The following is a 22,904-nucleotide window of genomic DNA, read 5'->3' as shown; positions in this document are numbered from 1 at the left end:
AAATTGGGCATGTTGGTCATGGTAATCCATCAAAACCTAGCAAGTCCCTAATTTACTATTTAAAAACTTTGCGGTTTCACCTGGAAATATTTTCTGTAATGCCAGGCTGGTTTTTATGACACATAAGTGGCTGAAGCTGTCATGCACAATGTGCTAGGTTAAAAAGATTTTAGAACACATTTAGAACACATCTTTCCTTTAGGGCTTTTAACACATACAACAAATCTAAAATTGTGGCTTTCCTGGTGTGGTTTATAAAAAAATACAGTGAAATTTTCTTCCTGCAGTTCCTTGAATTTTATGTGTGTACATAAACTGCTGTTTTTATGCATCCCTGCATTGGTCACACAATAGTTTGCTTCTTTCTTTCTTTCTTTTCTTTCTTTTTTTTTTTTTTTTTTTTTTTTTTTTTTTCATTTCATGAGTATGAATAGTGTGCAAACTGTGTGTAGCGAATGACATAGTCAATCTGCAAAAATGCAGCCAATACGTGAGTGAGATTCTGTGTGCCAGTAAATGAGTAGGCGAGCATGTGCACTAGAAAGGAGTGTTTGTAAGCAAGTCCCACCTGGACCCATCGTCAGCCGACTTGGCCCCTCCTGAAGAAGGGTTGCCACCCTTGTGCTGGTTGTGCTGGTCGATGGCCTGCCAGAGACCCGTCTGTGACAGCTGCTCCGTGATGTTGATCTGTGGCAGCTCCTGCTCTTCCTTGTACTTCTCCATGGGCACCTTGATGAGGTTGCCGTTCACCAGGGCTATGGCCACGTTCCCCGAACTGGCCTCCGGAAGCAGCGCATTCTGCAAAGCCAGCAGCACTGTGGTACCTACAAACTGCACGGCTTCCAAGCAGCAAATACGGTATTTGGTACAATGTACAATGAGAGTCTTTTATGCACAATATAAAAGTTGCCTCTGAGGTTAAAACTCAATCAATATAGTTGAATATTTAAGTTACTTTCTCTGTTCCGCACTGACGAAAGTTACCTTTACGTTATAATCATTTGTTGGGGCATGTCGTGAATAAATTAAATGCAGCGGCTGACACATTTGGGCCAGCAATTTTTTAAAATCCTTTCACATTCTACACAGACTAGTCAGCCCCCAAAATTCACATGGATATGGCGTTTCATTATCTATTCTGCAAGCTCAGATTTGCTGGAGCAGTGCAGACTACTCTATCTCAAAAATATTGTGTGAACAGTGTTGTGATATGCAATGCATGTGCTTGCTGTAGCTTTTCTGAATGCGTTTAAGGTACAGGAAAACACACTGAGGCACCTGCATTTTTACCCAATGCTAATGGCCTGCCTTAAACTTAACACTCTATGGAATGTCTAGTGCTTTTTGATGATACATGCATTTCAGTAACAGCTGACCAACCTCTGAAATCAGACAGACAGCAATAGCATCAAAGAGCTAGATAAATGCTTTTAGTGGTTTTAAACAAGAGGCGTCATCAAGATTTCAAGTACTGCGCCATTTTTTGACGAACTGTGGACCTTGAAAATGGCAGAACTGGAAAATATATTCCTGATTGTGCTTTAGATCATTTACTAATGACATTTTCTTTTGACATTTCAGTTTCCATTGGTTGTGACATCAGAAGAGAAGAACATGCAAAAAACTGCCAGAAGACATGCGCACTCTCAGAATAATAACATATTCACTGCATCAGTCGTACCTGCTATGAATCACAGAGCTGTCACAAGTCAGGTGTGCTCACAACAGATGACACAACAGCCAATGCACCACTTTTCTGTCCTGTCCACGCAACTCCTGGCAGTTATTTTCATATTCACTTCAGACATCAAATCCGCAGGAACCACAATAAAAAATTTTGTGAAAAACCAGTTATTTGAAGTACACTGAGGCATATTATATTGCCTCCAGTTCTTCTGTTCCTATCATCCTGCAAAAGGCAGTAAAAGGTAGACTCGCTTAACCTGGTGTCCACAATTGTATTTTGATCACAAAACATTTAGTGCTAACGCAGCTAACAAAATCAGTTACTAATCTTTGCCTGCAGGAGCAAGCAAATGTATGTGACAAATCTAACATATAGGCATTGACAATGGATGGCTAAGTGAGAACATGTTAACAGTGCTCAGCTCATACATGAATGTCATAACACTGAGTACATGCACTTTGTATTATGGCTTCATTTTAGCAGTCTCCAGTACAGTGGCTCACAGGGCTCAATATATTTTGAATAATGTTGGTTATAATAGAAAATTAAACACACTTGCTATCATATTCATTGCTTATCTTTAGGGCTGTGCTAACATTCAAAATTTCGAATACAAATCAAATGTTTGTTACTAAATTCGTATATGTTTTCGAAAAATTGATATTTGAAATTTTCAAATACACTGCAGCTTCGCCGCACCATGCACTTCTCTGTGATGCTTAACCGTATGCATTGTGCAGTGAAGCATCCTCAAAACGCGACAGGCCATTTGATGAGGAGGGACCTTCTCTTTTGTGAAGAGGGCCTTTTCGACAGTGTGCACAAAGTGAAGCACTTTACAAAATAGGAAAACACAGCTTCTAACCAAGGAGGTTATATAGCCCCCTTGGCTCTCATTTGGGTTTCATCTCAAATGCACACAACAATCGTCATCAGATAAAATTACTGTGATGCAACCGGCTTCGGCAGTTTTTTCAGGCCCACTGATAATTCGAGCTTATGGCTATCTTGGACATTTTTTCTGGTCCCTCCAAAGTCAAATTAAAGAGTTTACTGCGTTCAGCAGCAGCAGCAGCGGTTTCATGCAGATCCATCCTATACAAAAAACTGGTACACGAAATTCTGTCTAGAAATTTAAACTGAATTTTTCAGCAGAGTACATGCTTCTGTGCAGTTACACTTTAATTTTATTTGTGATTACCCCAAGAATTTTGAAATAAATAAGATCAGCACTGTTTGCTATCCTTAAATTTTCACTTTTTTTCTTTTCCCTGATCATATTCAATATTCGAAGGCCCTTTTTTCTCATGCCCGTATTCAATTCTTATTCATAAATTTCAATATTCGCACACCTCTACTTATCTTCTATATTGAATTCACACATGCAAAACTTTCAAAAAGACAGATTTTCCTCCAATATTTCTTGTATCTACTTGACATCTGTGACCATAATTCTGGAAAAATGTCTTTTTAGTCTTTCCCCAACTGATTTCATTAACACACACTTGCGTTTTCAGAAGTTATGCTTGATAAGCAAGTGGCAGAGACTCAAAAACCTAGCTACAATGCTCTGACTGTAAAAGTACTAGGTGCTAATTGCTTGTGCAGATATGAAGAAAAGAGGCAGGCAGCATTAACAAACAGCTTAGAAAAGAGGTAGGCTCCACCGCCCATTAGCTCTTTGACACAAGCGATGCTGGTTGATCAGGTAACCAATAGAATTTGATGTCCTGGCTAAATTAGCACAGGCCCTGAGTTCATGATCACAAAAAGAAAACCATGTCAAGCTGCTCGTCACAGCACCAAAAATACTATGCCGAGTTGCCAAAGGCATCATCCACACTCATAACCAAAATATTCAAGACAGTGGAAGCACAAGCGAGCAGCGAAAGAGACCACACGAAGGAAAGGGAACTGCAATAACTTTTAAGAAATATTGCGTGCATGCTCACCTTATCCCCCGCTTCCTCCTGCATCAAACTCAGTTTTGCAGGCTTTGGTATGAAACAAAGACATGCTCATTCTTAAAATATGGCACACAACACAGCACAAGGACTTCCAAAGTCTAGGCTTGGCCGCAGGCACCCGAATTATGCAACAAGACATCAAACGCCTTTCCCATCAAAGCTAAACGAGATGCAAGCCTGGTTAGTCTCTGCACCAGTCAGCAATGTTGGCAGCAAAAATTAACATGCACCTGCAGCAACATTCACCACATGTAAGAGGCTTCTTGTCAGCAATGCCCAACAGTACTTTGACAAGAGCAGAGGAATGGTGAATCATGCAGTACATGACACATGCAAAGGCCAAGATTTTGGTTCACCTTCTATCAAGCAAATCAACTTACAGACATGGCAGTCATAACTGCTTAGAACTATAATAGTCAGCCATATATAAAAATAAATCCTCAAAGAAGGATTTTAGAAAATAACGTTTGCAAACGCTACAACTGCATGTACGTCTATAATGGGTGCACCATACAGAACAGACCACGCATTTCAGCATTACGCTACTTCAGCTACATGTATGCTAACAATATGTGTCAAGAAAAATAGTACATGCAAGGTCTTCATTGAGAGCAAAAAAGAGCAAGCTCTAAATGTAAAGCAAATAGCGAAAAAAAATGTCTGCATGCAGTGACAGAGACCACATTTTAAGATTTGCCATCCACAACTCAAAGGTCAGCTGTGTGTCACACTGCTTACAGCTTTAAAACCACCTGTTCAGGACTACTCAAGGCTATTGAAACCTGGAGAAAGAAAAATCTCCAACAGCTACTAACTGAATGACTCACAGCCAACAACTGTGTGCTTCAAGACCATGTTTAGATTTTGATTAAGAGTTTCTTGCATGTAACGATCAAGGAACTACATAAAATCTCATGATACAGCTCTAATAAAACATCAATCTGCCAGTCAAATAAATGCATAATATTGAGTGATGGGCCATTCTGTCTAACATCAAATGTCACATGGATTTGAGATTGGTCAATGAAAATTCCAAGTACCTTGCAAGCAAGAAACAAAAAGTGAAGGTGTAATGCTCAGTTCAAAACATGGAATTTCACATTTGTAAATCACAATATGTGAGCTTAACCATACACTAAAATAGCAAAAAAGTGTTCCAAGGTTCCTATTTGGCAGTCACTTAATTTCTCAATTTATCCTTACATTCTCAAAACCACGGAAACAGTGGCTCTAAATGCCTCAGGCTGCGTAAAGCACATTATTATTAGGAAGTAACAAAAAGCTGGCAAATAGTAAGGCACACTTAAAAAGTATGCCAATGCTCTTACTCTATTTGGCAATACGTATACAGCATAGGTGCCTAGTATTACAGGCAACTACTAAGCTGCATCAGCAACAAATGCTAAATCCTATAACTTTACATAAAAATATCTATATAATGGGCAGCCAAGAATTAGCCTATGTAAGCCAGGTCTTCTTCCCAAAGCCCCTATTGCTGTTCACATTCCCTTTCACATGAGGGAAAGTGAATTAGCCAAGGCTCACATATTCAGGCCTCAGCAAAAAGGGTTCCCGATTTATGTTGGAAGCACATGCACATGCAGGCTGCAAGATATTACAGCAAATCAAACCTTCATCTCGAATTCTTCCTGCTCTGCTTCCTTCATCTTGTCTTCTTCTCGCTTCTTCTTGGTATGTTCAGGCATGACATCATCAAGAACCTTCAATTCCTTTTGCGTGAAGATAAAGTCCAGCAACTTGCGAACACCGATCATGACCACAAGCTGAAAAACAGAGAAACAATCATCTCATTTTGAACAAATCGTGAACATCCTTCCTGACCACAAGCTCAAAAAAAGAGAAACAATCATCATATACTCAACAAATCGTACAAAACTAGCTGTTAAAACATTTCACAAAGCCTAACCTGCCAACTAGATAGACATCAAATATAAATAGGGGGTGTGCGAATATTGAAATTTTCTAATACGAACTGAATAAGAATACTATTGGAAAAAAAAATGCCTTCGAATATCTGATCAATAAAAAAATAGAAAATTGAAAATAGCAAACACTGTTCATCTTGTTTATTTAAGAATTCGAATGGTATTTGAAAATAACAGAAGTGTATACCTTACTGAAAAATTTAATATGCATTTTATGCAGATTCCATACCTTGGTTTTTTGGGTACGATGGACCGGCATAAAACTGGCTGGAGCTGCCATATCACTGCTTTATACAATAAGCTCTCAATAATTTGGACTTTGAAGGACCAGAAAAAATGTCCGAATTAACCGAAAGCTCAAATTATCGAAGAGCCTGAAAAAACTGTGCAAAACCGTTTGCATCACACTAATTTTACATTATAAACAGCTGCATGATGGTTATCTGCATACGACATGAAATCAGAGTGAGAACAACGGTTTTGTCAGGCGCTTCGCTTTGCGCACACTGTTGGGAAGGCCCTTTTTACATAAGGACCCCTTCGCGTTTTGGGGGTGCTTCACTACAGAGTCCACGCGATCAAGCACTGCAGTGAAGCACGCTGTGCAATGGAACTGTGGCGAATTTGGAAATTTTCGAATATTCACACACCCTTAATATATGTAATTCCAGGTTGTTGTTGTTTTTTTTTATTTTTTTTTTTTTTACTGGCTCAGAAGAACAGTACAGTGTAGTTTAGCAAGAAAACTAGCACGAAAACAAAGGAAAGCGTAACTTATACCTTTTGTATGCTGCCATGTGCAATGATGCCTATGCTTACAAGCGATGACTCTTAATTTTGTGAAACAACATTTTGCTCAAGAGAAAATCAATGAAAATCAGTGCAAGTACAGCCTGCATATAAAACGGAATGCTGTCAGCATTCCTAAAAACTTTGACTCATTACCCATATATTTTCCTCTGCTACTTTAAAGAACAAATGGGTTAAAACTGCTCAAGAAAGGGTGAGAAATACTCAGTGGAAAGAAACAGAAGCAAGTAAACAAACTGGTTTTTGTTTCGTGAAAGAAACGACGCTTTAACAAATGAGCTGGCTATTGGCACTGTTAATTCTGGGTTGAAGTGCTGGAGCAGTAAAATGAAACAAGAGCATGAAACACTTCTCTTTTGCAACAGCTGTGAAAGATGTCGAATTCAACTGGGCACCTGAAGAACATTACAGAACCTTAAACACTGAGGGAAAAAAAAGGAAACCTAATGCTGAGACTTCTGTGGCAGCAACAGAGCCAAGAGAGTCAGTGCTCACCATAAGTGGGAATGCAATGGAAGAAGGCTTGTACGATTTGATGAGCCACAGGCAGACAAGGCAGGTAAGCTGGATGAGTGTGAACAGGTGCACACGCATGGTGGGCACATGCCGCAGGAACATGTGGTCGGGCTGGTACTTTTGCGGCATGAACATGATCAGGATTCGGTCGAAGAACTGCACACCACAATTACACTCACTACAGGTTTGCAAGAAGCCAACTGACCGGAAACATAATGCAAGACTGCAACTACCTTATTTGCACAGAATCAGTACAAGTTCTTGTCTGCTCTTATTTTTGTCACAATTTCCTCAGCAGCATGCACTTCTACTGAAGTGTGGCCCTAAAAGTACCTCTTTCGTTATGTAAATGTGGCTCGCATGTGCTCTAGTCCTCATCACTACAACACACACATCACAATAATACACTGTTGTTTGTCTAGATTCAAACCATAAGCGAGAAGAAATCTGCGAATACCGTATAAATGCGTGTAAGGGCCGCACCCATGTATGCACCACACCTTCTATTTCCCGAAGCAAATATATTCTTTATTTTTAATCCGTGTAAGGGCCGCACCCAAGCTGTCCATGACCTATGCAGGAATAGCCTTAAAATGCACGCGCACAGGAGTTTCCAGATGCCGCCCACGGATGACGCCCGAAGTTGCGGGCCATCATCATGATCATTTTTCCCTGTGCTTCGAGCTTCCGCAATCCATATCAGCATCGGTATCACCAGCCCCGGCCACCACGGCTTTGGGTGCATTCCAATTCCTTAGACGTCTACACGTTCACGTAATGAAATGAGTCTACAGTGTACGCCTGGCGTCACCTCATGACACAAAAGCTGAACTAAAACGTTTGAATAACTATTAGAATATAAGACCAAAACAGCATCCTACTCTTTAGCAAAAACTCAACCGCACGCTTTCCTCTTGGAGTGCAATTCAAGAATCTGCAGTGCTATGAATTTCACGACCATGAAGGCTGCTGAAATAGCCTCTAGCTAACGCACGCATTGACGTAACAACTCACATTTGAAAGATCGTGCATATGCATACTCCAGCGTTCTCAAAGAGCCCGACCATTGTACAGCTACCGCGACCACCGCAAACACGACTCACTCAGTGCGATCCGCACACTGTCCGCTATGTTTAGACAGCAAAGTAGCCTGCATCAATGTTGACTTTGCCAAAGCAATCTTCGAGAGACTGCTTCGCGAGAATTGGAAAGCGTTCCAAAATGGCGGCTGCCTGACTAGCCGTCGAAGTAGACGTTTAAAAGGGGGTATTAAAACGAATCAGACGTTCCACCAGTGACGAAGGTTGAGGTCAAGAAAGCACTAGAAACTATGAAAAGAGGGAAATCAGCTGGAGAGGATCAGATAACTACAGATTTGCTGAAGGACGGTGGGGATATCGCGCTAGAAAAACTGGCCACCCTGTATACGCAGTGCCTGGTGTCATCGACGGTACCGGAAACATGGAAGAATGCAAACATTATCCTCATTCACAAGAAAGGGGACTCTAAGGACCTTAAAAATTACAGACCAATCAGCTTACTGTCTGTTACGTATAAGGTATTTACTAAGGTAATCGCTAATAGAATCAGGACAACCGTAGACTGCAATCAAGCAAAGGATCAAGCAGGGTTTTGGAAACGGTACTCTACTATCGATCATATCCATACCATCAATCAGGTGATAGAAAAATGCTCGGAATATAACCAGCCCTTATACATAGCATTCATTGATTACGAAAAAGCATTTGACTCAGTTGAAACCTTGGTGGTGATGCAGGCATTGCGAAATCAGGGGGTAGACGAGCCGTACGTGAAAGTGCTGGAAGATATATATAGTGGCTCCACAGTAACCATAGTTCTGCATAAAGAAAGTAACAAAATTCCCATAAAGAAAGGTGTTAAGCAAGGAGACACAATCTCCCCAGTACTATTCACAGCTTGTTTAGAGGAAGTATTCAGAGACTTGGAATGGGAGCAGTTAGGGATAAGGGTAGATGGAGAATACCTCGGTAATCTGCGATTTGCTGATGACATTGCCTTGCTAAGCAACTCGGGGGATGAACTGCAAATAATGATTGAGACCTAGACAGGAAAAGTAGAAAGGTAGGCTTGAAAATCAATATGCAGAAGACTAAGGTAATGTTCAACAGCCTCGGGAAGGAACAGCAGTTTACATTAGGTAGCGAAATACTGGAAGTAGTAGGCGAATATGTCTACTTAGGACAGGTAGTAACCGCAGATCCGGACCACAAAAAGGAAATAACAAGAAGAATACGATTGGGATGGAGCGCATTTGGCAAGCACTCGCAGATTATAACTAGCAGCTTACCGGTATCGCTCAAGAGGAAAGTATACAACAGTTGCATCTTGCCTGTACTCACCTATGGGGCTGAAACGTGGAGGCTAACCAAGAGAGTTCTACTTAAGTTGAGGACAACCCAGAGGGCTATGGAACGAAAAATGGTAGGGGTAACATTAAGAGATAGAAAGCGTGCAGAGTGGGTCAGAGAAATAAGTCAAGTTACCGACATTCTAGTAGAAATTAAGAAGAAGAAATGGACATGGGCAGGACATGTAGTGCGAAGAGAAGATAACCGATGGTCGCTGAGGGTAACAAATTGGATTCCAAGGGAAGGAAAGCGTAGCAGGGGGCGGCAGAAAGCTAGGTGGGCGGATGAGATTAAGAAGTTCGCAGGGGTCAAGTGGATGCGGCTAGCACAGAACCGGGTTAAGTGGAGAAATATGGGAGAGGCCTTCGCCCTGCAGTGGGTATAATCAGGCTGATGATGATGATTAAAACGAATAGTTTGTTTTGCGACTTCTGCAGTCACCTGACGGATAGGGTTTTAAGAAGAAGAAATGGACATGGGCAGGACATGTAGTGCGAAGAGAAGATAACCGATGGTCGCTGAGGGTAACAAATTGGATTCCAAGGGAAGGAAAGCGTAGCAGGGGGCGGCAGAAAGCTAGGTGGGCGGATGAGATTAAGAAGTTCGCAGGGGTCAAGTGGATGCGGCTAGCACAGAACCGGGTTAAGTGGAGAAATATGGGAGAGGCCTTCGCCCTGCAGTGGGTATAATCAGGCTGATGATGATGATTAAAACGAATAGTTTGTTTTGCGACTTCTGCAGTCACCTGACGGATAGGGTTAAAGTACAATTTCGCAGAACCCACATTGACATGGCCGTTATTCCGGGCCACTTCACCGGCATGCTGCAACCTTTGGACGTCAGCATCAATCAGCCTTTTATGGTTGAATTCCGAAGGCAGTGCTCAGAATGGATGGCAAACGGCAATCGCGACTAGATGCCGACCAGCGGCTCAAGAGGGCACCGCTTGCAACTGTGCTTGATTGGATTTTCTCCACACGGAACTCCATATCTACAGACATTGTATCCTGAAGTTTTAGGAAGACTGGGATTTCAGAGTGTTTAGACAGGACTGAAGAGAACGACTTGTGGGGTAAACGTGTGCCAGAGCGCAGCACCAGCTCTGAGTCGGAAGACTCCATGAGTGACGATTGAATGGTAAATAAATGCTGCACATTCACTGATTGGTCCGTTTTTACTTGAAAAAAAAAAATATTTTTTTTGTTTATGGGCCGCACCCCAAAAACTGTCTCTTAAATCTGGAAAAAAAAGTGCGGTTCTTACATACGGTTGTGCATACGGTATATGCACAACTATTATCATCAAGACTTCACTTACGCTATGGAACTAGGTTTGTCAGTTCCAAGACTACATAGCATTAGTTGACACTCGTACATTGAGGATAACTCAGTAAGAACCAATTCTCTGCCTCTGTGTGTTGTTATAATATACACAGAGCTAGAGAATTGGTTCTTACTGAGCATTCATCCTTCAGCAAAAGCTAATTTATGGCTGAGAAAAAAACATTAAATAATTTTACCACCATTAGATTTAAACTCCTGATATACATAGTAAGAAGGACTGGTTGGCATTGCCATATCGAATGACAGTATAACTGAGAAAACATGATCCGTACCCAAAATTCAGTGTTGGCGCACACTATTTGCTTGCAAAGGCAGCTAATGACAATGACACATGTACTAGCTTGGTTTTTTTTTTTTTCTAGCCCACAATTAAAAATTCCTTTTACAGTAGTGTGGTACGCCTGTCATTGTAACTAGAATGCTGCAGGTTACCAATGCAGACAAACATTAATTTGCTCTCACTGTCCCGGCCTTTAAGCAAAACATGTGCACAACAAATGCTATCCTACAGTGCCATTAACACGCTACCTATAATTCAGCCCTGTATTGCTGCTCACTACTAACATAAGCAGCACTCATACAATCATTCACTCACTGGAAACATATACCGTGCATGATTAAACATTAAACACGCCAGCTATAAAGAAGTCCAACAGAGTTTGTACTTAAAAGGCTACCTCTGAGAGTTACCTGAAGGAATCTTTGAGCAAGTCAGTGCAATTTATGAGTGGCACAGATAGGTGAATTTGACTGTGAAGGTCTCTTATTTCAAGTACATATAAATCAAAATACAAACAGAATTTGAAGCACACTATGCAGTACGTAGTTCTGTACACAACACCAAAGAAATTTTATGCTGCCCTTACATTGCAAAGTGGCCACACAGCTTTGTATAACACCGCTACCTGTTTGACCAAGCCCAACAGATAATCACAAGTGTTATGTACATACATATCAGTTTTGCACACGTTGCCATAATGCTATTGAATGCTACACAGCAATGCAAAGCATTTTATTATAACCTTGTGGCAACTGCTTGTGCTCCAAAGCACTGCACTTCAAAATGATTTGTTCCCAGCTCTATGTGTTTGCAATAAAACAAAAAATCAAAATTCAGAAAGCAAAGTACCTGTGAGCCTTTGAGCGATGACACTCCCATGTAGAGGAAGACGCCATATAATACAGCCATTGGAATACGCTGCAATGAATGCAGTGAATAAGTTTCATGCACACTATAAATGATGCATTTGATTTCACATGCGTCCAGTGATTCGCAGTTCAGCTGAGAATGACAACAACTGCTTTGAAGTCCATAAAAGGCACTGCAAATGGCATTCAAGTAAGCTTAAAACTGTATAAAACAAAAACACACATGGCAGCTTGTAAAGTTATGGATTTTTTGGGGAAACAACACTGTGTTTATTACACTTATTACACCAGTAAATGTGGTAGTCATCACAAATTATGCAAACCATCAGTAATGCATGATTTAACGAAAACATTCCACACCAGCAGTGATAAGCAGTGGACATTGTTTCCACACTAGAAAGAGCTACAAGTTGACAGTAAGGTAGCAAAGAATACAGCCGGCTCTACAGAACAGCCCAGCTGATGAATGTGCACCCAAAAAAGTGCTCCGTGCATATGCTGAGAGAGCCGAATAGTCCACTTCATATTTTCCTGATTTTTCCACCGAACTGGCTGCAACAGTTTGCCATTCAGAGCATGCACAGCTACGAAACTGAGCTCAATATTATTTAGTCTGGTCTGGTTTATAGGGAGTGATGTCACAAAACTCAAGCTATGATGAATGCCACAGTCAAGGGTTGTGGAAATTTTGACCACCTGGAGTTCGTTAGATGCTCTAAGCAACGAGCTTGTTGAGTGCCCTAATCACTGAGCCACCGCAACGGTACATTTAATTAAGTCATTCTAAATGCCAAAATCTCTTATAAAAAAAACGAAAAAAAAAAATTACCTTGAGAACAGGAGTGAAGAATACCGACAGGCCCACCAGTAGGAAGATAAAGACCTGAGTCAGCCTTTGCTCTCTGCAGCACAAACGAAATGCATCACCAAAGTAATTGTTCAAAAAATCTAAGCCAAATTATGTAACCTTATCAAGATAAAATAGTGCAATTTTCAACACCTTGTAGAAACATCAAGCGAATGTGGCAAGCTAGTGAATGCCAGGAGGCTTCAAATGCATTAGATACACTGCAAAATGTTAGCGGAATCATAAATAAATAAAATAGACATAACCCCCCCCCCCCCCCCCCCCCCCCCCCCCTTCCCAGAAAAAAAAAACAGTGTCAATTACCCTTGAAAGTTCAAATAAAACTATGTGCATTAAACTCACTGATTTGCAATTACCTGTAAAATGTTTTTCAACAGAATCTTTATGTGAATCACATGGGCTCATAAAAAAAAAATTCATATAACCCAAAATTTCATATCGTCCATATGAACTAAGTCCGTAAGCATAAGCATGGGAAATTAATTCACACAGTCACAGAAATATGTTTACAGTTGACAGCACTTATTAAAGACCAACTGCGGCACTTTTTCAACCTTTTTAGATTTCGCTGAAATTTTTCACGGTATGTTTGCCTGTCTTCTGATCCTTGGCACCAAATTTCACATTTGGACGATGTTTTGGCCCAGACTAAACAATTTTAAAATTTCCCATTTTCTGCCTCAACTGAGAAGATTTCTATGGGCAATCTTTCATGCGTGACGCCACTGGATGCACGGTCATCAATATTAGCTCTGCATTAGCTGAAGGACAACATTTTGAGCTTTCTTTTCCTCATCCCATGCAAGTAATGACCAAAACTGTCGCTTATAATCACCAGTTTAGCCAAACAAAGTGCACTTTATAGGTTTTCAAGAGATTATGTTATGTCATTGGACGACATTCGTGATGTCATTCATTAGTCAGAACTCAGTTTCAGTCCCTGTTTCCTCGTTCATATTCTTACAAGCTGTTTTTTGTGCCATAGAGGGTGGATTTTAAGGCATGTGATTTTATTAAATAGAAAAAGAAAAAAAACGAAGTTGGCCTTCAATCATCCCACAGCCACAGCTCATTACACACAGTCACACATCTCACCTCACGCCCAGGAACTGTGGCTTCTCCCCGGGTGCCGAGCTCTCCGATTCCATGCGCAGGGAGTTGACGTGAGTCATGGCGAGCACAGTAGCTGCCACGAACCAGGGCAGGCCCAGGATAGAGCAGATGGCAATCAGGATGCTCAACACCAAAAGGTCGAGATGGTAGCCACAACCTTTCTGTTAGTCATGGGAAGAAGACCAGAGAAAAATAAAATACTGCTTTCAGGGTGAGGAATTAACAGGAAAGTGGGGCAACCCGCATTGCATTGCTGCATCATTACAATTATCATTACTTTACTTTGTTTATCTCTTAGCCCATGAGAAAGGTATCCGTACATAGTGAGATTTTCCTCAACTTTTGGGGTCCAAGAATTATCAAACTTAAAACACAATGCAATATATCAGAATGAAACCTTAATTAAATACACCTTTTAACAACACGAGGTTCATTCAAGTGTTCCATGTCCTATTATCAAATTTTATTAATGAAATCAATGTTAATAAATAAAAAGTGGACAGGATTTGCAAAGATATGCTAGTTCTGAAAAAAAAAATAGTCCAAACTTTGGAAAATAAAAATGTCTGCATGTCCAATGTCAAATAATAATAATAATAATAATAATAATAATAATAATAATAATAATAATAATAATAATAATAATAATAATAATAATAATAATAATTACAGATAGAAAGCAATCCCTTTGAGCTCACTAGTTTGGCAAGACAGTCATCCGAAACACTCAGAAAAATCGTACACAACACAAACGGTACCAAATAGTGCCCAAAAGAGGTGGAAACCTTATAAATGAGACAAAAATGTCAGCAACATCAATGCTCTTTTCCTGAAGGCTAAATTTGGATACTAAGGCAACATCCTTAGAGTCAGTGCTGCCTAGATCATCAACAAAGTGAACCGCTGAATCACAATATTTTCCATGTTTCAGCAGGGTGTGTTCCACATTGATGGAGGCAATCATTTTCAACTTCTACACTCTGTTTTCAGAAGCAGTTCAAAAATTGCCATCAGGCAGAGAAAAAAACAAACTAAAGAGAAAATTGAACCCTAGCTTTCTTATCGTCAAGGAAGATAGTACAGCCTACTCAAGTACAGTGTGGAAGTATTTAAAAGCGGCATTTGCATCAACTGGTAGCATGCTGACAATGGTCACTGGACACCGTAGGAAAAAGAGTTGAAGGTACCCTAAACATTACCACATTCTAATTTTAAAGGCATCGCTTTGAATGAAAATGGTCCTTTTATGAACTAGTAAACGCTAAAAAGTGAGGTATAAGCCTTGTAAGAGCATCATCATCATCATCATCAGCCTGATTATACCCACTGCAGGGCGAAGGCCTCTCCTATATTCCTCCAATTAACCTGGTCCTGTGCTAGCTGCTACCGCTTGACACCTGCGAACTTCTTAACCTCATCTGCCCACCTAACTTTCTGCTGCCCATTACTACGCTTTCCTTCCCTAGGAATCCAGTCTGTTACCTTAAGCAACCATCGGTTATCCTCTCTTCGCACTACATGTCCTGCCCATGAACATTTTTTCTTCTCGATTTCCACTAGAATGTCAGTAACCTGAGTTATGTCTCTGACCCACTCTGCATGCTTCCTATCTTTTAATGTTACCCCGGCCATTTTTCGTTCCATAGCCCTCTGCGTTGTCCTCAACTTAAGTAGAACCCTCTTCATTAGCTTCCACATTTCAGCCCCATAGGTGGGTACAGGTTAGCAATTCAGTTCAAAACATGAGTTGCGGTGTTCTTTTCGGTGCAGGTGTCAAACTGAAATCAAGCTGCAAGAAAATTCTTAAATGTAATTTACTCAGCTACAATTGTTTCTCTTGCTGCCAGAGAAGTATTGAAAACTGCAGGAAGTAGGCAGCAACAAGAAAGCACCACGAATATAGTGTGGAACGGCTTTTGAGGTTGCTTTCTTCTTTGTACATCTCTCATCCTCACAGCAGTAAAACTGAGATTTTGATATCCACCAAACATTCACAAAAAAAGCTAAGGGATCTCAGCTTCCACAGCTTAGGCATCTAACTCACTATTGACAAGTACGACAATGCTCATAAACAGGTGTCTGTGTTCACAAAGTAGCATGAACCCACCACTTTTGATGAAGGAAGCGCTGGAATGTTGCTGCCATTACTATCAAGGGTACTATATAATTTGTGGTTCCTTTTAAATCCAAATTATCAAGAGCTGGCTGCAGAGAGCAGTGCTCTTGAGTGAGAGTGACCTAGCTATCCTAATATAAAAGCAGCACATCAAAAATAAGAATGTCAAATATAAAAACCTTCAGCTTGTTTTCCTTGCGGTTGATGATAACAGCCGTGATCTGCTGGTCCATGAAGATAAGAATAGTGGCCAGCATTGCAGGAGCTGCGGCCGCCAGAATTGTCCACCAGGGGTTGCGACCCAGCATTGGAATCAGCCAACCACGACCTTCCCAGGTCGGCTATAAGTGATAAAGTTGTTTTCGCAACAGGCAACAAAAAATAGTCTGACAAGGAATAAATGAATGACACTGATGAATCCAGATAGATCAAATTCAAACGGAATCATTAAATAACTTGATGTGTGCGTAATTAAATATATATAGACAGTAGATAAGCTTACCTGTAACCAAGATTTTAAGATTACATTGCAACCATGCTACTGATGCACTTGCTACAGTGAAGTGACATGACATCTGCCAGTATGTCACCTCCTTCACATCAAAACTGCAGCAGACGGTTCTTTGGAACTCGTTGCTGCCTATAAAGAGATGTCTAATCGTGTTGCCAGTATACTATAAACCAAATGACCCCGCATTAATATTAACCAACAGTGTCTTTTCGAACAACCTTGAAGCAGAGAAGCGAGCGAAGCATGCCAGACAAGGGCCACCGCACTGCTTCTGTTAGGTTTGTTTCACCGCATGACCGCCAGGTGATGAAGGAGAGATCAAAGGCTGCCCTGAAACCCACCTTATGCCCATCTTGTAACACTGTCTCACAGCCAATATCATATATCAGTGTGCATATAGAGACCTCTTCTACATGTCTACTTCCTGCCAACAGGTGGCCACAACCCCGCAGCTGACCTTCCTACAAACCTACAGGAAATTTTCAATGAGGTACCCGTGTTCTTGAAGTAGCCAACAATTTGAAGTATCCAAGAACTGCATACAGCATCCACACCAAAGATGATGTAATGAAATCTCAGGAGACTTACCTCAAATTTCTCGGGCACTTCCAGCTTAGGAGTATCCAAGCCAAGCAGCATGTCTGTGACAGTCATGAGCAAGATGGCAATCACGACAGAGAAGTCGCTCACCAGTGCTCGTACCTGAATGAAAGGGACATACATAAGCTTGAGGAACACTAGTGAAAAAGTTACATGCACTTCACAAATCATGTATTGTCAAAAATATACAACCCAGCACATACAGCCATGAAGTGGCTGAAAGACTGAAAGGTGGTGTTCTGTTTCCCATGTGCACTCACTGTGAGAATAATGATAGTGAAAGGCTCCCTTGCTATCGAATGGGCGAAGAAGATGGAGTTACGCTGGCTGCAGAGTAGTAAGTGCAGTGTCCATGTTATCACATCGTTACTCGTGCCTGTGCGATGGTGTTTTTACAAGTGCAAAGCGCAGAGTCATCCAGGGCAGGCATTCTAAACCAACAACACGTGGTGGGAGTGGAAAAGCTATCCCGGGAGCTCAAAAGCTAAGTAATGGAAACTGCTTTCCTCTAGCGCTGATTATGTGTACACAAAACTGGAGTGGTTTAGAAGATCCCACAGGTGTTCCATCCATGGAAATGAACAGGACCAGGTATAAAGTCCACTTAACACCAGACACAAAGCCATGCGCTATACTTTATTTTGCAGTCTTTTTTCAGTCTTAGCATAAACTTTTAATTTTATTTGTTAGCTTAAAGCAAAAATTCTTAGCAACTTGTGTTGCACTAGGGCGTCTCAATGAAACAAAAAAGTGTAAAACTCATTATTTTCACACACTACTGCCTATCATTTCCATAGGGTGGTAAAATTTGTGCCATCTTTGCCCGCTTCCTTTTTCTTTCTATGTTTGTTTGTGTGTGAGAGAGTGCACACATAATGTGAAGAAATGTGTCTCGAAAGCATCGCTGTTCACGGTTTTGTGGTAACACACCCCTTTGTAGAGGGAGCACCAAAAAATGGCCACTATGGCATCACAGATTTTTATCTCGACACTCTGCCTGCAGCGCTGCATCTGGGAAAAACTTAAAGCCTTATCTTTAAAACCTCTGCTGTAGGTCGCAGGGTTGATGAAAAAATTGAAGTATTCTGTGGAACAATAAAGTCGTTATCAGCCAATCAGGCTCTAAGTGGACTTGAGACTGTTCCTAGTTTATTTATTTATGCACTTTATTCTTCAAGTGACTGTAACATCCGCAGTTTGCAGACTGGTTTAAAGCACCTGCTAAAGGCAACACTGAAACTTGTGTAGCACCCTCACATTGCTGCGCCACTAACAGAGTAATAATGTGAACAATGCACTTACTATCATGCAGCCAGTGCTACTACCATCACCCTCCTTAATCCAAGGACAAGACAGCCTTTCTTCCTCGCACAAAGCATGCCTGAGACATTGGTATCCCAACACCTGTCCCCACAGCCATACCCAGTCGCCTGTACATCTTTGACAAAGGGTGCACATGCTGCTGCATTCACAGGAGCCTGCGTACACATGCTCACTTCATTGGTCTACTTGTGCAGAGAGAAGCAGAATTTACAGTACAGCCAAGATTTTAAAGATCTATGAAAATCATCTTCTGCTTAGCATTAGGTAAGCCTCGGTAACCTTTGAAGCCCTTCTCTAAGCAGGTGAAGCTTGGCATCCTCCACTAGGCTTGAGAATAACTTCACAGTGGGAAAAGAGAACAATGCTCCACTTGAAAGGTCACTATACCAAGAAAAACCATGAGGCATTGCTGCAGTTGCGTTTTTCACAACAAATTCCCTTCAAGCACAAACAAGGTAAACGTAACTGGTGCCAGTGAATTAGAAAGCACAGCTCTGCTGAGATGCAGCGACGTCTCACCGAGGTAGGAAAGTAGCTGGTGGTTTTGAAGTCCTTCAGGAAGACGGCCAGCGTGAAAGTGGCGACGAACAGAAGTACTGAGAAGAGGAAAACGTCTGCGTAGAACTGGCAGCCATAGCCATGTAAGGTGCCTCCAGCTTCCTTGCAGGCATGTTTGCTCAGCATGGTCCAGTTGAGAGTGGTGTTGAGCAGATCGGTCCCATTTGGTGGCTCACAGTAGCAGTCTATGCGTAAATCGTGATCTAGGTACATCGGATACTTGTGGCCTATCTTCAGCACCTGTTCATGACACACAGCCATAGGAAAGCACATTTTGATTTGCAGGCAGGGAGAGAAAAAACCAGTATGAAGCGCATCGCAACATTTACAACCTGAGCAATGAACAGTCTAGCACAAGTGTATTGTAACTTCACCACAAGTTAATTATCAGAATAAACTGGTTCTTACTGCTTGACAACTTACGTTTTCAATGGCTTTGTAGATGAAGATGAGTGAAATGAGTGTGGCAAAATTTTCTTCCGTGAAACGAGTAATGTAGCAGACGAGTGCACTGGCATCGAATGCCACAAGCACAATAAGGATAACTGCTGTCCATAAGCCAATCCATAGTCGTAGCGAAAGATAGTCCAGGTCATGGTCTCTGAAAGAATCCAAGCAGTTCAAATTTAAGGTGTTTCATTTGGCTGTGCAGACCAAATATGCTCTTTTAGGGCAATCTTCACTGCATGAACCTGTCTGAAGCTGGCTCCAGTGCAACATACCCAAAAAATGACACAAGCATTGCAAAAGAGTAGGCGAACATCAGAATGGAAGCATACAATCTGCACACAGAAACTATAATCATTAGCAAATTCTGCTAACACTAGTCCCAGCACTAAGCACCTATGTCTTTTTCACATTAGTTCACAAGAACAGCTCCCTCTTGGTTGTAAGCACAAGCTCTGGGTTAACATATTGTAACTACATCAGAATCAGCAGATAGTTTGAGGCGGCAGTGAAACTTGACAAATCCTTCCCATTTTCTACTAAAGTAAACTAGTATAAGCCAGAACAAATCACCTTTATGCCTGACTTTCAAGCAAAAAAAATAAATTACAAAAGGGCAGCTTTCTACTGTGCACAAAAGTATTTTTACATTTCACAATGAGATAATACATGTTTTGAAAAGAGGATTTAATGAGTTTATTCGACGTCTAACACTGCCAGTACTTCAGACACAGCATGGTAGAATTGCCAGCCGCAAGGCACAACTTCAGAACGAGAGATGGACGCGATACAAGCGATGGTGTGGCACTGTGTGTTCTTTCTCTTCCTTACAGTTTCCTTAAATCCACCCATTGTGATAAAACGAATGGCTGCAAACAAATTTTCTAGTCCACAAGACCAAACACCACTCTCGAAAACTTCATTATTTTCGCTCGTAATTTTGGTACTACACATGCACAGGACATTCAAGCTATCATGCTGAAGACGTACGAAAGACAGAGTTTTCAAAGCGGTACACATATTCAAGCAGATGTTGCAAAGTGGTACAGAGAACAGCAGCTGGAACTTCTTCTAAAGGTGCTTACACAACATTTGCAATCATTTTAGCATTAGACAGGCACATCACGAAAGCAGTCATCTTCACTGATAACTAGAGATGACTTACAGTTAAGCTGTGTACTTTCCGACTTTAACCAAAGAACACTGATAAACATCTGCTGGTGAAAAAAGATTATGGAATCTGTTAAAAACAAAAAACAACGCTCATTTTTGGCATGTTCGTGCTAGCTGACACATTCTTGATGAAAAACTTCCCATTTCCTCCTGCATAGGTCAGCAGGCACTCAAAAAGCAGTCAAAGGGGAGGAGATGCTCCAAGCTCTGCCGGCCACCGAAGTGCTCCCACTAGCATCTCTTGCTTTCTTTCCAACCGAAAGAACTTGCTCCAAGATGACATCCCCACATTCATCGTGGAAATAGTAGTAGGAGACCTGCTTTTGTCCCCGTCCTGTTGGGGGTGGATTGTTCTTTGTTCAGCTTAGGGGCAAAGAGGGGTGAAAGGGGAAGTTTGTTTTGTTCAGCACAGAATTTTTAAATTATAAGTAGTGTGGAACCCAATATCACGAATGCGAAGGACTGCCTCCTTCCATTTCTTGCCTTGCGTCTGCTGGGAGCCATCATGAAATCAGCTGGCGACATTTCCGAGTTACCTGCCTGTCTGTCTTTCTGAGCCTTTTTGTGCTTCTATAATCTTTTATGCTTTGAGAATTTTTTTTCACCGATAATCACCGTCTTTCATAGTAATTGCACCACACAACTAGCAAAAAAAAAAAAAAAGAAAATATCAATTTTAAAAGCATATACAACCACCGGTAAATATCCACCGAAACGAAAAGTAAACAGCCTACATAAAAAAAAACAGTACCAAATAGCTGCCGTTCGTAAAACTTTCACAGGTGACAAGGCCGATCACAATTCAGCACTCTACTGCCTTCTATTTCACAGGTAGATGCTAATACTGCTCATTTGAAATAAGTAACTAATGCATAATACTAGTCAGTATTATGCACTGCTATCACTTTTCAAAGCTGTATCATCAAAAATAAAGCACGTTAAAAGCAATGCTATTTCAGTCCAAAAAACTAAAATTTTATGCCACAATAGCTGCTTTTATCATCAAGTGGTAAGCCGTACGAAGAAGAAACTCAAACTCACTTGCAAAAATCGTAAAGAATGGTCTCGAATACTAGCACAGGTCCAGTGCTTCCCAAGATGGTCAGTGGCTGACCGCTGAATAGACCGTAGAGGATGCCACAGACTGCCCCAGACATCAAACTCTCCATGGCTGCCTGAAATCACATGGCAGCTTCAGTACTTTCGCTTTTTCTTCTCGTCTTCCTCTTGACCAACAGCACCCACCGCGCTTAAAACGAAGCTCAAAAGAGAATTTTCCTTTCTTGTTCGGGTATGTTAACAACGAGATAAATAAGTTACGAAATAGTTAGTTAGTTATATGGGGTTTAATGGCGCAAAAACAGCTGCAGCTATGATGTGCCAAACACAAGGTTAGATAAGTTATGAAATAGAAGAGCCCATAAGGAGTTCTCCAGATTGTTGAATCAAAATTCTGTTTCGTTGTGCAGCAACCCAGTGAAGTTATCATTATAATACACATGGCATTGAGATTTCAGATACACACCAGACTACTCCATTTAAGCTCCGCAACCCCAAAGCCTTTCAAAGCATTAAAAAACGAAACAGAATGGTGTGCGTGCAGTGTAAATCGCACCCTGGATATGTTCAGGGAGGACAAGATTTCCTCAATTATGCACTGGCTAAGCCCCGTTCAATCTTACTGATCTGTGCGAATGGTACAAAAGTGATAACAACTCATAAAACTCACAATTCTTTGCTCTGTTGCCGAACCCAGGAGACCTCCAAAGGTGATGATGGGTGTAAGACAGGCAAAATACAAGAAGAACACAGAAGCAATAGACTGAAGTGCAAAGGCATCCTTAAAGTCACTCAGGTACCATGGCGCTTTACGTTTGATGTCATTGATAAGGCCACCAAACAACCTGCGCACAAAGGAATACAGTATCAGAAATACAAAATACAGTATACAGTATAAAAAGAAATACAGTATATGCTATCAGTATGCAAACAAAACCAGGATAAGCAATTGAACACCCTGTAATGTTCCTCAAAACAATTTATGATGGAACAAAAAGAAATTTCAACCTTGCTCTTGGCACATATGATAGCCTTACCTGCTTACGTGCCATAAAATACAACACAACACATTTCTGGTGGCTAAACATTATAACAACACTTTTGAACATGGAGACTTCTGTGAACGAGTAATAACATAAAATTCTAAACCCTAGACATTTGTTTTATATGATGAACTGCTAGAAAAATTAAACATATTTAAGTACACCTTTACAGCCACTTAGGATAGCAGCTTAAAAGCAGCGTTTTTTACCATGGCAATAAGGGGGGCAAAGTTCAGTGAAAACAGCAAGCTTCTGCAATGTTCTGCAGGCAGTATGGAAGCTTGA

The 22,904-nt window shown here is 41.1% G+C and overlaps 1 protein-coding gene across 7 annotated transcripts in view; it reads right to left on the bottom strand.

Moving 5' to 3' along the window:
* The window catches only part of Ndae1 (Na[+]-driven anion exchanger 1), a 239,355-nt gene that overhangs the window by 10,704 nt on the left and 205,747 nt on the right, over positions 1-22,904 (bottom strand). For 6 of the 7 annotated variants that reach the window (XM_084593300.1, XM_084593299.1, XM_084593302.1 and 3 more), the window contains 13 exons: positions 22,247-22,421; positions 21,559-21,692; positions 19,321-19,498; positions 18,859-19,137; positions 17,005-17,118; positions 16,085-16,246; positions 13,772-13,950; positions 12,638-12,710; positions 11,789-11,857; positions 6,906-7,082; positions 5,286-5,438; positions 3,640-3,681; positions 569-798 (listed from right to left, as the gene is read on the bottom strand). In XM_084593300.1, the coding sequence (XP_084449426.1) occupies positions 569-798; positions 3,640-3,681; positions 5,286-5,438; positions 6,906-7,082; positions 11,789-11,857; positions 12,638-12,710; positions 13,772-13,950; positions 16,085-16,246; positions 17,005-17,118; positions 18,859-19,137; positions 19,321-19,498; positions 21,559-21,692; positions 22,247-22,421 (1,965 nt within the window). The remainder of the gene's footprint in view (positions 1-568; positions 799-3,639; positions 3,682-5,285; positions 5,439-6,905; positions 7,083-11,788; positions 11,858-12,637; positions 12,711-13,771; positions 13,951-16,084; positions 16,247-17,004; positions 17,119-18,858; positions 19,138-19,320; positions 19,499-21,558; positions 21,693-22,246; positions 22,422-22,904) is intronic. The other variant, XM_084593296.1, reaches the window with a different exon arrangement.

Source organism: Amblyomma maculatum, chromosome 2, assembly GCF_055883805.1.
Source record: "Amblyomma maculatum isolate TAMU_Amacu chromosome 2, ASM5588380v1, whole genome shotgun sequence".
Taxonomy (NCBI): domain Eukaryota; kingdom Metazoa; phylum Arthropoda; class Arachnida; order Ixodida; family Ixodidae; genus Amblyomma; species Amblyomma maculatum.
Note: the sequence above shows the minus strand (reverse complement) of the source record. Positions and strands in the feature narration are given on the sequence as shown.